At 37.5% G+C, this 18,534-nt stretch overlaps 1 protein-coding gene across 9 annotated transcripts in view; it reads right to left on the bottom strand.

The window, feature by feature from the left end:
- Nucleotides 1-18,534, bottom strand: part of MINDY3 (MINDY lysine 48 deubiquitinase 3) — a 61,965-nt gene that overhangs the window by 7,428 nt on the left and 36,003 nt on the right. For all 9 annotated transcript variants that reach the window (XM_075492716.1, XM_075492717.1, XM_075492720.1 and 6 more), the window contains 2 exons: nt 5,030-5,102; nt 4,071-4,143 (listed from right to left, as the gene is read on the bottom strand). In XM_075492716.1, coding sequence (XP_075348831.1) covers nt 4,071-4,143; nt 5,030-5,102 — 146 coding nt within the window. The remainder of the gene's footprint in view (nt 1-4,070; nt 4,144-5,029; nt 5,103-18,534) is intronic.

Genomic DNA, 18,534 nt, shown 5'->3' with positions numbered 1-18,534 from the left:
TTTGATGACACCTCATTTTTGTATTGTGAGAAGCAATTAACAATCATTCCCTATTTATTATGAAACTCCTGATTTTAGAGACCTCTCTTACATGCCAATGGGTGTCTCTCTTTTCCAGGTCGAACAGTCCTAACCTAGTTCTTCCTTGTACTAATGCAATTCTGTACCTTCAATTAGCCTTGTTACCTGATCCCTTTCTACAATGTTCTTTTTTAACATGGAGTGAAACGTCATGCATTCATACAATGGCATAATTCCTAGAAATCCCACTCCATATGTCTGTCTATCACTGAGTATCAGTTTAAATCTAAGATCTGTTTCCTGAATGGTAATATCTAGTTCACAGCCCAACAATGTCTATGTAAAATCAGGATTGTTTTATCCCATGTGCAATCAATCTACATTTATTGTACTGAGACTTCTCTGTTACCCTATCTTTCAGTAACTTCTGCTGCTCTTCCACACCATTTTTTAGTATCTCGAATACTTTTGTATCAGCAGCAAACCATCATATTCATCCCTACCTTCAAATCCTCGCTGGTGCCATGACAAACTTCACAGACCTAACACAAATTCCCGTAAAATTCTTCTAATGATCCCCCTCCATTAAGAAAAAAATGACATTTTTATCCTTTGATCAGTTATTTATCTACAAGAAAACCTTCCTTCTTATCCTATGTTTACACATTAAACATTTACACATGAATTTTTCCCAGATTGGCCTTCAAATCCTTTTCTACGTACTGTTGTCCAGTTGTCACCTTCTCATTCTGGTACTGCCTGGTACCAGGACAGTTTACAGTGGTATGTAACCTAAAATTCAGCAATTTCATTCTGATGTTTCTTCAGCATTTTGGGGTTTTTACTTATCTTGACACTTCAGACTCTTAGTTACTCTGATCACCCATAAAAAGGCTTAAGTGTGGAAACCTCCCTGTAATCTTCCCCAGTGAAGATGAGAACTAATCCCTATTGTCTTCCCCAGTGAAGATGAAGAGGAATTCACTACACTTTTCTTACTGACTTTGAATACTTTTTAATATTGGGGATCACCTGTCAGAACTACAGACCGCTTGCAAGTCTCCTGGTTCTGATGGGCTTAAAAAAATACTATTAGCTTTTATTTTATAACTTTGCAGTTAGTCGTCAGAAGATTTTAACTCTGCTTTATTTTGTATTTACAAATGTAGATTCTTCCCTATTTTTTTCATCTGGGCACTACATTTTCCTTTCAAAAGACACAGTCTTAGCTTCTCATAGTTGCTTCTCTTACCGCCTAGGCTTTTAACCACCAAGGTCTCTTTTGTCAGGGGCTGCGGGCAGAAGGTGTCTTTCTAAGCTCTTTTTTATTATTGTTGCATGTAAGCGTTTTATCCTTTTGGCTACCACTTATTTGTCTTCATTTTTAAGTAGCTTCCTTAATTGGTCCTAACATAGTACTAGTAGTAAATTATTTGGCTTTTTGTTTCTGCCTCAATACATACAGAATACGTTATGCAATTCTTAAAAGAGTGGCTCTGTTAAGGCCCTTGGAAGAGGAATTTTAAAATTCATAAAACTGAATGTGATATCCTATAAACTATGTTAATTTAATATCTAAAAAAAGAAAAATTTTCACTACTCAAGTGAAACTACAACTGATGATTTGCAAGATATGGGACTTTAATCCTTCTATTGCTCATTCTTACTGCTGTCAAAGTACAAAATTTAAGATATTTCAGTAGCTGTCTGAAACCTGCTGAAATTCTTGAAATGCTGTAACAGAGTTCTAAAAACACTGTGTTTGTAAACAGAACCAAGGCAGATTTAAGTAAAGATAATTTTGAAAATGCACTTAAAATTATGTAACAAAATTAAAGCAAGCTATATAGTCACTAATGAAACACAAGAACTGTTTCAAAATGCAGAGCCATATGAAGTTTTTAAGTATGGGCAGTGTACAAAATTAAATCACTTAAGCAGGAAGGGAGATGTAATGAAAATTGATTGCTGTATGTTTCAACTGAGGCTTTTTCATTCAGTGAATAGCTAACGCCATTCAATGTTACTGATATTACAGCAGAGCTGCCAAAACATGTGTGTGTACGTGCTTCAGTCACTTCAGTGCGAAGTCTAGCATCTTAACTGAAGAGGTTGTGAATGCTGGGGTGATGATACTGATGGCCTTTGTACTGTTATGGCTGAGAAGTGTGTGGGGACAAAAGCCTCCAGCACTGGTCCACATAGACAGACAGGATAAAATGTTTTAAACCAGCTAAACCCAGATTGACAGATGTACTCAAATCGGTGCCCTAAAGAATATCAGGCAGTTCTTAGAAACAAACGGACAAAACAGACAAGAGAGCTGGGTTCTCAGATGTATTTACTAAAAGACTAGAAAATTTTACTAAAATCACATGCAATGGCATTCACTACTGGCATGGCTAATCCACCTTGCTAATTCACGTCTGCTCTACAAAGTTTTCCCCTCTATAATTCTTAAACTCTAAGCAGGTCTGACCGTTATTCATCTTGAGATTCTGAGAAGCTTAAAGCCTTGGATTAGATGATCACAAAGAACTTCCATTTAGTTCTTGAACTAAGAAATGTAAATAGTACACTTGGAAGCAATGCCTTTAATTCTACTTAAGATCAAACAAACAAACAGAAAAGCCTGCATGGAATTTGAAATGTGTTATTTATACTTGTGTTCCACATGAAGTAAACCAGAACAGAGTAGGTCTAGAACCAAAACAGAGTAGGTCCTCAAGACAGTAATATTAGACAACATTTCTATTTAAGAAAAGATGTTTCAAGACTGAATATTCCATGGTTTGATCATGGTTTTTCAATATAGAAGGCCTTCTGACAGGCTCTTCCTACATCAATTTACAATCGTTGTGCTACGCACAATAAAATAGGCCAGGGCTGTGCCACAAACACCCTGAAGGCTAAACAGCCAAATGGAAAAACTGCTGAATGCAGAAAGAGGATTTCTGCAGATTTATTGAGGCAGCAGAACAAAAAGGCCAAAAGAAAGCTTCTCAGACCTATTAAACTAAGGCTTTTGTCTTTTTCCCCTTTAAAAAAAAGTTCTGCAAATTTCACCATTTATTGACATGATATGAATGCTAGCCTTTTTGTCTTGTATTTTCTTTGGTTTTAGTTTCCCGGGTGCCTTTTGATTTCAATTTTCACTCCTATTCTCCACAGAGAACAGGTCAGTAAACTTTGTTGTACTTCGTAACATTTGAAAGGACGGAAAATGGCAACAATCAAATTTCAGATGGCTATGGTAAGTAAACTTGCAGTCTTCACAGCCATTCTACAGGAACAACTGATTTAGACCCCAATAAAGTAGACCATATGCTTACGAAAGAGCAGAACCATCTTCTGGAGATGTAAAGAAGTTCAAGCACATAGCTCTCCTTTCTGGGTTAAGCATTTAGTGGCAAAGGTGGTAAGCTTTGACACCAAAGGTTAACTGCTGCCACTGAGTATTAGTCCGGTCTGTCCGCATAAGATCTAAAATAAATTACCTTTTTCATTTGATAGTTTTATCTCTAATCCTAGGAATCAAGGTGTCATTTCTGGAAACAAATGACAATTATAAACACTATAAGGTACTGAACGCTGGTGGAAACAAAAGTGTAACTGAAGCAGTTTCAGCTTCAAACTCTGTAGATAGATCCAGTGGTAATCCAATGCTAATCTGCCTCGGAGTACCTTGGTTGTTTGGCTCTTTTCTCACACAGTTTCACTGTCATTAAGATATAGAAATATATTCATGACTATTCACAACTACGTCCTCAATATATAGTAATGCAGTAGGTTTGAGGGGTTTTTTGGCTTCTAGTTATTACTACCAAAGTTAGAGACATTTTAATTTGAATTCCTCCCATTTAATTTAAAGCTAACTTAAACACTTCAAAATAACATTCTGTGCCCAGAATGCAAGCTAGGAAAAAATCTAGAAAAAACCCTAAATTATAACTGATATGTGGTTAACTGAATACAGAAAAAAATTCTATATTATAATTAATATGTGGTTAATTGATACTTCTGTAGTATTTAAATTGTATTATACTTACTATTCAGGATCTGAAACAAGGTCCAGAGCCTTCATTACATCTTCTAGCAGAGTGTCAGGTATAAAACCATTATCTGAAGAAGGAGCAAAGCTTCTCATTAGGAAAAGAAACAAAATGTTTTCCAGGAGTACAAATTTTATTCAAAAATACAAATACTGAGTATCTTTATCTCTAAAATTTGCAAACAAATGGTGGGGTTCTAGAAGGAACATAGTTTTCAAACACTTCTCTCCCACTTTTTTTAAAGTGAGGAGTGCAATACAGAAACTGTGGGTTTATCATTCATACACTTAGAAGCTTAATACTTCCTAAGAATTCAATCTCTTTATAGCAATCTCCACTTGATACCACGGGATAATAACTATACATTTTTTTCCCTTTTGATTAGTTAAAATAATACCTGAATGTTAGACATCCTCTGTTTTCCAAAACAGAAGAAAATTTTCAGTGTATGCTACATACATTCAAGAACAAAATTTCATGAAGAATGCAATCATAGCAGATCAGTTATTTTATGAAAATGTAATATAAGAGAAATCAAATTATATTTAAGCTTTATGTTAATTACAAACAACATGACAAGGTTAAAAAGCTTATGCTCTAAGAATTCTACTTCCTACTGCACAATGTTGTACTCAACTTCCCTTACTACAGAATTCTCAGAAAATTTCTTCATGTCACTTGTAGACTGACTACTGTATTGAAAATTTCTTGTCTGAAGTACTAAGTATTTAATTCCTCTCTTAATCAGCTCAGGTGTAAATAGCATATTACCCTGGCATGGAAAGGACAATGGATTTGGAAGTGTAGTATTTGGAGCAAATTTTAGAAAATAATGGTCCTATTTTTGAAGAGATACCCTACACAATGCAGTATTCATTACTATTTGGAATTTGTCTCTACTGAATGAGTACATTTCGATTATAAAATCTTATTTCAGCAAGAAGTACAGCTCTTACCTTCAGGGTCATATGTCTGGAAAACCCTTCTAGCTTGTTCTGAAGGTGCTTCAGGAGCAACAAGGGCCATATCCTTAGGGAAAAAAAAAAAAAGAAGAAAACTTTCAGAATATTCTTGATTCACATACAGATTACGAAGGAAGTATTTAGCCATACTACACAGGTTTGGACCTTAAATTAATGAAAATTTAAATACAAAAGAAAAATTATGGTAATTTGGCAATATTGCTGATAGTGATGTAAACCAATCAAGAAATATGTTAAAGATTATTCCACAAACTTCTAGACAAATTTTATGTAAGTCTTTTCATGCAGATGTTGTGGCACAAAAGCTACTTGGAGACTACATGTATTATGTGGAGATTTAGATTTATAGTGTCATTCTTTATATCTGAAAACACATATACCTATACCAGTGAAATTTAGTGAGTGTACTATGCATACATTGAAACATACAAAAATTATGTAGGCAGAAAGCTGTGAGAGAATGTTTTGAAGCCCATTTCAGAGAATGGCAGAACACAAGTTTCTTAGTTGCATGAAAAAGTATGATTTCAATAGTAGCTATTGTAATGCTTTTATTTATCTGTGACTTTTAAAACCTCAAATACAATCATGCTTTCCAAAACACATGTGGAGAGGCGCGTGTCTATCTCCTATTGTAAACCCAGCAAAAAGCATATCCCTCTGGTTTTATGCCAAAAACATTATTATAAAAAAAGTGAAATTGGTAAGTTATTCATGAGAAATGACAGGTGGCATAAAGGGTAAGAAACACACCTATTCAAGACACTCTTTAGTTTAAAAAGATACAAAGACTTGATGTTCAACACAAAACACAAAACTCCAAAATAGAGCTCCAAAACCTGCTCGCTAGGAGTACTTAAATCCTGTATCTCCTCTTGCAAATGATCCCCTATGTTGTTTTTCACATAGCAAGGAAAATGAAAAACTTGCTCAGAGGTGAACACTGCATTTCACAATACCACCTCTATAGTTTTTCTTCCTGTCAAAGTAAAAATGCAATGTTACCTGCTATGCTATGAACAGTAAACACAACCCCCCCAAAATCGCAGCATTGACATTAGTCTGAATAACATTAAATCCTGGGAAACACGCTTTTGTTCATATTGTATTAGGTAAATCAGTATGTTACAAATCAAAGCTACCTTAAACTGTTTCATAAAGTACACATAATCTTTTTATTTTCAGTTCATTTCAAGTTCGCTTTCTGAAGATGACTTAGATTTTCTTGAAAGAGAAACTCACGTTAACATCCTCTCATTATACCTGCATGTGCCAACAGTGAACTTTGGTCTAAACTGTACAAGTCTGTATTACTTCATTTGAAGGAAGGCACAGAAAAGACATCAGAAAATGTAGAATTAAAAGATGCATAATGACCTACTGTTCTTTTACCAGATTAAGAAAACTGCTTCAGGAAAAGAACAGAAACAAATCATACATTTGACCAGAATTCCACTCTTAACCAGCTTCTCTGAACAGGTGACTCCAAATCAGTCAAGAATTTTAAGTATACACCTAATGGCATCCAGCATATACTTAAAAACTTTCCTGAATGAAAGCCAGCTGCCTAGGATACACAAACAGGGATAAGATGGAGCACAACATAGACTTAAAAATAACAGGCAACAGTTTTACTTTCAAATCATCAATGATACAGCTGTTACTGGCATAAGGTGCATACAGTGGGGGTTACAGAGCTCCCCTCATTTCTACGTACAGGAGAGGGAAATATTTGGTCTTATACAGGATTGTATTAGACAAAAAGTTAGGAGGAGACATTTGCCCTGTCTTCCAAGGCTCTAGATCACCAGCCCATTATACTTTCACTCCGAAGGGCTACTGCATTGCCACTTGAGCACCATGCAAACATCTACATTACCAAGCGATGCAGCGCACGGAGGGAAAGATTGGGGTTCAATTTGCTGTGATGTATTAAGGGGTATCCACATCACATCTTTACTGGCAATGAAGTTCGTGCCAAACGTCACTCCTAGAAGCACACTACGCAGAGGCAGAGCCAGTTGCTGTAAGCCCTTGTGTCCACACTTAAGTGTTGGCTCCTCCGGGAGAGAAACAGCTTTCAGCACAGCTCTTGGACACTTAATTGCATGCAGCAGGATTCCAAGTACAGACGCAATGCAAATTTGCACCAAAAAGAAGCTCTCCAACATGCTAAATCACTAATGTAGATAGATCTGGTGAATCGTGTCTGCTGGAATTCTCCTGGTTCCTGAGACGCAATAGACTTATCAGGACTAAATTACTTCTGGCTCCAGCCTACTGCCTCTCTTGCAGCACAAGTGCCACCTCTCACTGCGACTGGACTGCAGAGCCCATCTTTAGGCCAGAAGCAGGCCTGCCTGCAGATAAACCAGAACTCTATGCCTCTCCTACTATGTGACTTCTCCAATCACCCTGTACCCAAGTAATCCAAGTGAGAAAGCGTACAGAAGAAACTAATCTGGGAGAAGTCCCTTTGTCCTTCTAGTCTCTCCTAGTGAGAACAACTTCTAAATTGCTTGCTTAATATACTAGAAATATAAACCCTATATTTTTACATGAATTCAGTATCACAATAATGTAATTTTAAGGATCCACAAATATGACTAATGTGGAACAAAACCACTGTTTAATGAAAAATACTCCAGTGATTTTATAAATGAATGATAACTAGAACACTTACAGAAAATCAATACTTTAACAGTGTATCTTCATGTTTATGTATGTTTAAACTTTTTTAAAAGTACTTTGCTGATAGAGAGACCCTACTACTTTAATAACATCTACAGCTCAACGATGCCAAACAATGTATGAAGATGTGCAGTTGTTGAGTATATACTCTGTTATAATGGGTAACACGTACACGATTATATTAGGTAATGCAATCATCAGGCACAGTCAACATGGGTTCACAAAGGCAAAGTCCTGTTTAACTAATTTGATCTCCTTCTATGGTAAGGTCACCCGCCTGGTGGACGAAGGGAGGGTGGTGGATGGAGTTCTTCTGGATTTTAGTAAGGCTTTTGATACTGTCCCTCACAGCATCCTTCTGGACAAGTTGTCCAACTGTGGGATGAGTGGGTTCACGGTGCGCTGGGTGAAGAACTGGCTGAAGGGCAGAGCTCAAAGGGTTGTAGTGAATGGGGCTACATCTGGCTGGTGACCAGTGGTGTTCTCAGGGCTCAATTCTAGGGCCCGTTCTGTTCAATATATCTATTAACAGTCTGGATGCAGGAGTTGAATGCACCATTAGCAAGTTTGATGATGATACCAAACTGGGAGGTGCTGTTGACTCTCTTGAGGGACAGGAGGCCTTGCAGAGGGATCTCGACAGATTGGAGCATTGGGCTATGATTAATGGGATGAAATGTAACAAGTCCAAATGCCAGATTCTGCACCTAGGACGGAGTAATGCCAGGCACAGGTATAAATTGGGAGGGGAGCGGCTGGAGATCAGCCCTGCAGAAAGGGATCTGGGGGTGCTGGTCGACAGCAGGTTCAATAGGAGTCAGCAGTGTGCCCTGGCAGCCAAGAGGGCAAACCGCGTCCTGGGGTGCATCAAACACAGCATAACCAGCCGGTCAAAAGAGGTGATTATCCCGCTGTATTCAGGGTTAGCGCGGCCTCACCTGGAGTACTGCGTGCAGTTCTGGGCCCCGCAATTTAAGAAGGATGTGAAGGTCCTTGAATGCATCCAGAGGAGGGAAACCAACCTGGTGAAAAGGCTGGAAGGCATGTCCTATGAGGAGCAGCTAAGGACTTTGGGCTTGTCTAGTTTGGAGAAAAGGAGGCTGAGGGGCGACCTCATTGCTCTCTCCAGCTTCCTGAGGAGGGGGAGTGCAGAGGGAGGTGCTGAGTTCTTCTCCCTGGTATCCAGTGACAGGACGCGTGGGAATGGTTCAAAGCTGTGCCAGGGGAGGTTTAGGCTGGACATTAGGAAGCATTTCTTTACCGAGAGGGTGGTCAAACACTGGAACAGGCTTCCTAGAGAGGTGGTCAATGCCCCAAGGCTGTCAGTGTTTAAGAGGCATTTGGACAATGCCCTTAGTAACATGCTTTAACTTTTGGTCAGCCCTGAAGTGGTCAGGCAGTTGGACTAGGTGATCACTGTAGGTCCCTTCCAACTGAAATAGCCTAGTCTAGTCTATACATACACTGTAAAATTTCATAATATGTGACTAACTCTTAAATAATTTGGAATACTCCAGAATTGGAAAATTTAAATTTTGGGGGTCAGTATTACAAAACATATTAAGCAGGAGTAGATTTCACTATCAGTGAATTACACTACACTATTGCAATTAGTTCTCAGTTTAAAATAGATGATGCTATAGTATATAGAGCTTATTAACAACAAAATGACCAGTGATTTCTATATTCAGGATTTAACTCAAAAGAGGGCATATTTTTATGGTGGGTTCTTATTACTTAATAAGCAGTTCATGGACACAGTGTAACAAGGGAGAACTCTTAAAATTTCCATGGTTTGGAAGGATATCACCAAAGTAACTTCCAACTGCACAGACATATTATTTCAAATGCAAACTACACAGTTCTACTTTGGTTTATGAGTATGCAGTTCTTTCCATAAAATCTTAATGTAATCCAAGAATAAAGACTATCATTTGTGTTGTCCTCGTTCCCCCCAAATTATCTTGTTAATGTAGTACTTTCCACAGTTTCATGTGACGTAAAAAAAAGCTTTTAAAAATCTTATTTTATTAAAAAAGCTCATTTAAAAATCTCCTGCAACTACCAACAGGTTTTTTTTGATAGTGCAATTGCAAATAGTGTGTATTTCTGTTGGCATTTTAATTTTCCAGGTCCTTAGTTATTTCAGTTCATGTGTACATGGGAAGAACTTAGAGAATAAGTCACTGAATGCATTACTCAATACTGAAAATTCCCCGTGTCTTTCAACTGAACTTTTAAATATGGTAAAGTCTCCCAACTATTACATATTAATGCTTTTTATTCATTAAATATGATTTACTGATGCTCTAAGAAAGTCATTTCAGGAAGAAACAGAAAAGTTACCTGCCTTGGAGAGATGACTACCTGCCCCCCCCCCTTACAATCAAAATAATTCTAACCTTTCACTGAGACTGTTATCCTATACATAGTTAAAAATGCAAGATTTTAATCCTGTATATACAAATCCCATGCACCCCCTAACTTAGCATGTCATTCATTTCCAGTATCCAGAAAACTTTAAAAGTCCAACTAGCCCATACATTTGTATCTAGGGGAAAAAAAAGTAACGTACCTCCTTCAGGCGGCAAAGCTGAAAACGTGACAAACATCTAACAAAAATGTACTTCAGCTGCCCAAGTTGATATTTCAATATATGTGCCAAAATATATCCCCCACCCCAGCCTTATGAATTGTATTTTGATGTATCCCATGCATCAAAAGTTCCATATAAGGGAATCCCATCAACAGTTAATTATAATAATTATTTCCCATACTAAGTACAACATGTCCCAAAAATCATGTTTCACTCGTTGGCTCTTGTGATACACAAACAAGTCATTTTGTATTACTTTGAAAAGTTATTCTCATCAGTAGTACCAGTTATTTTAAGATCCCATGTTTACCCTCAGAAGCAAAAAATACTCTTCATAAGTTTTAATGAAAACATTCCAGAAGTTTTCATTCTACAAATCAAAAGCAGAACATAATGGCTAAGCTACACTGACATCCTGGCTATGAATTTTACAAAGATCCCACCCTGAAAGACCTGTTGCCCTTGAAAATGAAATCTGTTCACATATGGACTGCTTTACAGTTCTACACTACCACTGTTGAGTGGTACGTGGAAGAATTACGTATTGTAGTACTAACTTTCTTCTTAAAAAAATGCCTAAAGACAATATAGAAACACTGATAATTTATCAACAGTTTAACTTGCTATAATTTAATCAGATCTGCAAGAATGAAGGTTATTTAATCCAGTCTTGTATCACAGAGAAAAGTGTGTATTTTTCAATGCTATAATAAGTGGCTTTCAAGCCAGCAACTTTCCCAAAATGGTTTCCTAAGAAAACAAGGTTGATGGGATCTCTGAAACCAATATCCATCTCTGTAGCTGACTTCTGAATCCATTGCCCAACTTCAATTTTATTTGACAGAGGGAATGGAGTCTCACGACTGGTTGTTGAAACTGGCAGCCAGGCAGGGAGGAAACATACTGGTTTGTGTGCCCGCAGAGGGAAGGCAGAACCCTGCTGTGAATCGCTGTGTTTGGCAATAGGTAGACAACCATTCAAACACCAAAGGCACAAGCTCAGACGTGTGACTGCATGCCTTGCTGTTGTTGGGTGCACTGTCGCAGAAGACAAGCGGTGGGTTACTATACCAAGCATTTGCGCGTGTGGGAGAGGGAGAAAGAGAGGTGCAAGACAGAGATGGAAAGGGAAAGAGTAAAGAAACATTTAAGAAAGGGTCTAGGAGACAAGCTGCTGGAAGACAGGCTTCAGATGGTCTGCTCTTACATAACATGCTTTGACTTAGAAGTGCTTCCATACATAGTTTTAAATTAAAACGACTTGAAGTAGTTGTACTGTTTCACTAACTACCCAGGGGAGCAACCTTAGATTTCTTCAAAGAACATTGCTTTATTAAAATTCACATCAGTCTTGGGGACTTCAGAGATGGCAAAACATTTGGTGAAGGTACAGACAGTTCTGACAGATGTTGAGGAGGGAGGTGGCAGGAAGAGACCAGACCAGAAATCCAAAAATCTTTTGGTAAAAGCATAGGCTCAATAAAGAGTAGAATAATGGGCTGACTCAGTATAGACTTTTGCTTATCTCTTTACTCAACTGAAGTGGATATTTGAAAATAATTGCAGTTGATGTGGAAGGAACAGATTGCTGGGCAAACTAAGATGAAATTTTCATCCACCTAGGAGGGCGGAAAAGAGTCTACACATTCCTATCATTTATGCTGGAGAGGAACAGAAGCCCTCATCCAATGACAGCCATCCACAATCCAGTGTTGTGAAGATTTTTGAGTCTGGAGGGATCATAGTTTAATCACTGTTCCTAGTCCAGATGTAATGGTGGGGACTCTGGTCAACTTACTGAGGTCCTGATAACAAAACTTCCCCAACCATGTCAAAACCACTGGGGTCCTGTTCTCCTTTACTCTGAGTGGGACTCAAGGGACAAGCTAAACTGGGTGAAATACAATCTCTGTCTCTTCAACCACGCATGCCATCAGAAACACAACTAAGAAAGAAGTGGCAGTTTTTAACAGTATGGGAAGTAAAAAGATAAAACTCAGATCAATCCTAATACTGTGAGACTACCCAAGCAACACCTGACGCATGGTTTAGAGGCAAGAATGTCATTCACCTAATCTCACTGTGGAGTTGGTTCAAAAAGAAATTTGATTTTAAATGTCAGTAAGGTTCTTTTGGAGATTATCTTTTGAAAGAGAAAAGACACTTCATACAATCCTACTGATGTACTGTATCATTATCATTTGGATGCATAGGTCTTTCACGCGTGACCAGAATGCATTTCAAACTGGACAGCGCTCTATAATAAGAATGTGAAGCTCCAGTTCCTCCAGAATGTGAAGCTCCAGTTTCTCCTGTGGCTGTAATCCATTTGCAACAAATCTCCACATCCACAAGAGCCACATCCAATGTCAGTACCCCAGAGGAGAGAGAGACACAGAGAAGGTTTCTTCTTCAAATGGTGAGGGGATCCTGCTACCAAAGGCAGAACTGATGAAATGCTCTTTACAGCCTGAGAAGTAACAACCCACTTAACTGAGGGAGAATAGACTGAATGCAGCTTTATTTGGAGGCAAGGAGCAGAAGTGTCATATGTAGCACCACACATACAAATGAGGTTATGTGTCCTAAAAGTGTCAGACAACTGTTTTACTTGCAGAGACTGGCTAGGAAGTGAACCAAAGAATAAAATTTAACATAGACTGGTATCAGTTCACAAGTAGGAAAGCTATCGTCACTACAGAAGTAAAAACAGTTTCAAAGTCTTGCAGTGATATAAAATTTAGTTGTTGATTCTCATTGAGATTGAGAAGATTAAACAGAACTTGGGCATTGCTTGAAATTAAATAACAGCTTTCTTGTAGGTCTTCCTAGAAGCTAATTATCAAATCAAGGAAAGAGGGAGAGTCCTTAAGATCTAAAATGGGAGGCCATTGTTACTGTCATACAAAGAACTGAACAGGTATGGAAAGGCCATAGATCTTGTTTCCTCTTAGGCACCACTGAATAGATGTTGAGATTGCTGAGGTATGCAGTTACTGGTTCTAAAAATACTCACCAACATAGCACCTACTGTCAATTTAGGCAAACAATTGTGAAGGGTCCCTGAAAAGGGACAGAGTTGGAGAATTATGCTGTGGCAACAAAGCAAATTAAATCCTAGAGCCCTCACCTGTAAAGTCCATACTAAAGCATTCGAAGTTATTTGACATAAATGTAGTTTGAAAGACTACCAGTCTGGCTCTGAACAGAGAGATGGCCAATGAGAACTAGTTCAAGACTCCCATTTGTGTCCAGGGACATCATCCGCAGCAATAGTTTGGAAGGGCCACTGCCCATAGTTGTTACAGTGATGGAAGTATCCTCTACAGGCTGCTTACAATGCTTTTCTTGTGCTGGCTGGTGGAATATGAGATTGCTCTGCAGCACATTATCTTCCATGAGAGAAGGCATTAAAAAATGTCAAACAACTGGAAAGTATCCACAGAATACTTGAAGGAGTAAAAGATTTTCCTGCTTGAGAGCTGTATATGGAGGAACTGAAGGAAAGGTCCTTGACTTAGCTGTCACTATACAAGAGCTCTGCAGCCACGACTGTTTCCACTTCAGAATGGCAGGTATCAAAGCTCATATACCGTATCCTCCTCAGCCTTGAAGAGGGGCTTTGGGTCTATCTGGGATTCAGAAAAAGCCAAAAGAAAATCCTTTTCTTGAACAAGAGAGGGAAAAGATGCAAAAGGAAGCCACCCCCAAGGTAGCAGAGTTCTTATCACGCGGCAGAAAATAAAATACAGGCCTTGTAATTCAGACCAGCAAAAGATGACACAGTTTATCTGAAAGTGTTCATCAAGGGGTAGACGTGGTGGTGGTGGAGGAGAAACATTCATGGTAAGCAATTTGTTTCAACAAGGTGGTTGAAAGGAAGCAAACTGGCTCTAGTTGCACTCTGCCTTGTGAATAAGAGTGAAAGGATTGCACTTACTCTACAGTACCTGCAGTACCTTGCTGGTACTGCAAACAGACGAGAGTTCTCAATAGGGCAGAATGAAAAGCTACATATGGACAACTACTTCAAACCCTTTTTAACCTTCACCCATACTGCCCAGACAGAACAGGGAGCCTACTTGATCCAAGGGTGGGGTGAGGCTGTGGAGGAAAAGCAAACACAAACCAAAGAGCAAGAATTAATAACAGAGAAATCTACAGTGAGCACACTGTCAGCCTATCCATCTGGAAAGCAGGGCTTTTACCATGCACTCGGCTAAGTTATAGAAACCACAATATATGTTCCATTCCTGTGGGAGAGGATGGTTTAATGAGACAGCCAACAAAAAAAGCCACAGCATTGCAGTTTTTCAAAAATAAGAGAAACTCAAACTACAGTGGATACATGTTTAACAGTTACATTGCCACAGATGTTGGTGTTTTAGCTCAAAACATTACAAGAAGGCAACAATTCACTTGTTGACACGTAAAAAAATAAGAGCTTCTTCACCACGTTCCCTGCTTTGAAGGACAGACTACCAGAGATTACTGTAAAACAATAAAGATTAGGTATATAGTCTTTTTTTTATTCACAGTTACTAACTTGTTTTGCTCATCATCACAGAACAAAGTCTTTGTTCAAACAAAATACATTACTGGAATTACAGACCAGGAGTCAGCAAATTTGAGTTTACTGGAATTCTTATCTCATTAGTAAATTACATATTACCCTCCAGTCACAAGTTTAATCCAAAAGGTTAGCTTTTCAAATTATCTGTTGTCTGCCATATTCAAATATCTTTTTTGGTTTTGGAGGACAGAATATAGTGCTATACAAATGCCAAACTTTATTCCTAAGAGGAATCAAACTGGAAGTGGGCAAATTCCATGATTTATGACTTCCAGAAACCTCACAATATAATTCACTCAAGATGAATGGTAGCTTCTATTATCATGCTACTTTTTTCCTACTTAAAAAATTAATATCTGTATTAACTGCTATTTCTGTATCTAATACTATTTCAGCCTGAAGCATGAAGCATTGAAGCATTTGCTCTACAACCTGTGGTGAACATTAACATATTAACTCTATTTGGCAATTACAATAAGGAGGTGGGAAATGAACACGTCTAACAGGAACATTTGCTGGCAGAGTTCAAAGCCAGTGAAGATGTACTGCAGAAATTCAAATCTTCCTAAATACAGTTCTCACAGTACTGAAAGCTGCACTTAATGTTGGAAACCAGCTTCAAGTGTTCAGTTTCCCACTTAAACCATATAATTCTCTCTTGGGATGATGAAAACTCTCTGGTTTGCTTCAATCCAGAATGATGAAATGTTTTTGAAAATGGATCAGATTAATCATTTTATAACTCAAATATGACAAAAATGTTTCTAAAGGACAATTATTAGCCTGACTAATTATTCTAACAGTAATATCTTATGGTTTTACATGTGAAATGTATGAGCTCTGTGAAGTACTTAAGAAAACAATACATTAATATTGCCATGTAGTCCACTGTTATTTCGTACTGTTAAGTAGTATTTTAGGGAATCTTTATATGCACACGTGTTGATACATGTATGGAGAAAATACTAAACATTCACAAACTTTACACATTTTCACATATTATAAAAACAGTATCGCCTTTTATGTTCATATTTGAATTTGTTATTTCAGGTAGCTAATTCCAGTAGTACCAGAATAGAGCAATTAGCTTCTATCAACAACAGTATGTTTATTCCTTTATTTAATACAAAACTTGTGATATTTTTCTCCTTAAAGCTGTATTATACAGTAAAGCCCATCTCACATCACACCAATTACATTCGTTTTCTTAACTATGCAGAGGCAGACACTGAACTTTTTTTCTAAGTACATCCACACTGTCTCAGTATTTCCATATCAAAGTGTCTTTAACTTATTCAAGTCTTAGACTGACAACTTTGGCACCGCTCTGTAACACAAAGCAGTTATTTTTAACGTACATATATAAATGTATATGCATATAAAGATTCCTTCAACTATCAACTGGTAGACCAAATGGCATTGGACTCCCTATAATACAAATTAAAATAAGAAAATATATGAATATATTTCATACCCTTCTTATGTAAAACAAACCAACAGTGGAAAAATTGCACTTAAATACTGAAACGAGGTTACTTCAGTTTTAGAAACAAAGCAATCTATTATTCAGATAGCTAATCAAATGCAACTTCTGATGTTATACAAGGGGTGAAATAAAGATAGAAAATTAAGGTAATGTCTTGAATATCACTAAATGTGCTTCACCTCTGCTACGAAGAGTTGAAAGCTTCCGCCACCATAGACAGTCCCCTCCTCCCTGTTTTTTGTATTTTTTTCCTCCTTCTACATTTAGACTTCCAGTTCATTAATTCACATATCCTAACCTGAAAGTAGAGCTGCCTTATCAAAAGAGGTCAAAGATGTTATTCTGTACACAACGAAGTTGCTATCAGTATGAAAGGAGACAATAAAGGGATGAAAAACTCATTTTTGAATGCTTCTCAAAAAGTGGTTAGAAATGGATTGCTAAGGGTATTTGTGGTTGTACTTGTAAAGGATGAAATTGGACGCTGTATATGGATTCACTCTAATGTTCCCAGGGATTCAACAGCTGTCACATGCATTAAGGTTCTGTGGATCAAACAACAGCTAAAACCAAAACTGATTTCAACCAGGTTCCTGCCATTTATAAAATTACCTAAAGTCTCCTGGAAATATACAGATTCTCTACACAAGTTCAGTCTGTGATGTTACATGTTTATTAGGCAGTTGGGGAGTTTTGCAAAAAGCAGAGTTTGGCATAAAGTTTCAGAACAAGACTACAACCGTTACTATTTTAAAGAATATTTTTATTATTGAAGCATATGTTGCCATGTTGGCAGTCTTGTTTAGTGTTTCTAGTTCTCTGCATTTATCCCAGTAGGGTTTGGGAACATGGGAATAAAGCAGGCTGAACAGAGAATAAAAAAATGTCATCTTCCACCTCCCAAGGATACATGGTGCCCTGCTCAGAAAGAACATCTGGTCTTCAGACATTTTGGGGAAAAAAATGCAGAGAACGAAAATGGCCACAAAATAATTTCCTTGTTGTTTAGCCCAAGAAAACTTCACTTTAAAATATCTTTAATAGGCATTCAATAACTATATTTAAAACTATTTCATAAGCTCTGTAAGATATTTATGACTTCAGGATACTTTGCTTTCAGAAAGAAAAATTCTAAGGGGAAGAAAGAAGGAGGGAATTCTTCTGAGGAACCAATCTAGAACATTTATAACAGTTGAGCACAGATTAACAGCCATTCATACAGATTCATTTTCTCAAACATAAGACATGATGGGCATACCATCAGTTCATACGCTAATTCTGGAACTGCCATTTGGTCACACAGTGAATACTAGATTTCCAATTCTAAGTCTCACTAAAAATGGGTAAAATAATATTCCAAATATCATTATATGGTAAACAATTTCTGCAGTTAGGCTGTAATTAGAAGATAAGATAAAATAAAAAGGAAGGTGGCTTGTAGAGCGAAGAATGGATGGCGTGAGCCTGGCACTATCACAGTTTATGATTTCTACCTATTACCTCATATAAGGATACAGGGAATATGGGGAGAAGTTGTTCATTCTACTTACCTGTCATGTCTCTTCATTGTGATACTACAAGCATATTAAATTCCATATTTTGGAAGACAATGGGTTAGATTTTGGGACTCATAAAAAAAAATTCTGTGTGGAAAGGACTCAATAAAATTTCTCTTTTGAAATTCTGTTTCTGGAATGATTCCATGAAGATAACCCCTGATTATGAATATACTATTTGCTGTCCTAAATTGGTTTATTTACTGACCTGCATTGGTTTAGAAACTTCGACAGTCATGCATATTTACTTGTTGAAAAAGCGTGGAAACTAAACTCAGCTTTTTTCCTCCTCCATGTGCTGAGGCTGCATCTTATGACTAGAACAGCATCTTTTACCTCTGCCTTATCTCTTTCATAAATACAGTCATGCCAAAGCATGATGTGAACACTGGAGCATACCATTGCATTTATATAGTTTCTGGAAAGGAGTATTCTACTGCATGAAACTAACACCCTTCTTTCCATTCTTCATACCAGATTAACTATTAAGAAAGTTAGTATTTTCCTCCTAATTGCTTGCATGCTATTCAATGATTTGTAAACCAGCAGGAAATGAAAGTGCACTAAATTTAGCAA

This window comes from Mycteria americana, chromosome 2 (assembly GCF_035582795.1).
Source record: "Mycteria americana isolate JAX WOST 10 ecotype Jacksonville Zoo and Gardens chromosome 2, USCA_MyAme_1.0, whole genome shotgun sequence".
NCBI lineage: Eukaryota > Metazoa > Chordata > Aves > Ciconiiformes > Ciconiidae > Mycteria > Mycteria americana.
Note: the sequence above shows the minus strand (reverse complement) of the source record. Positions and strands in the feature narration are given on the sequence as shown.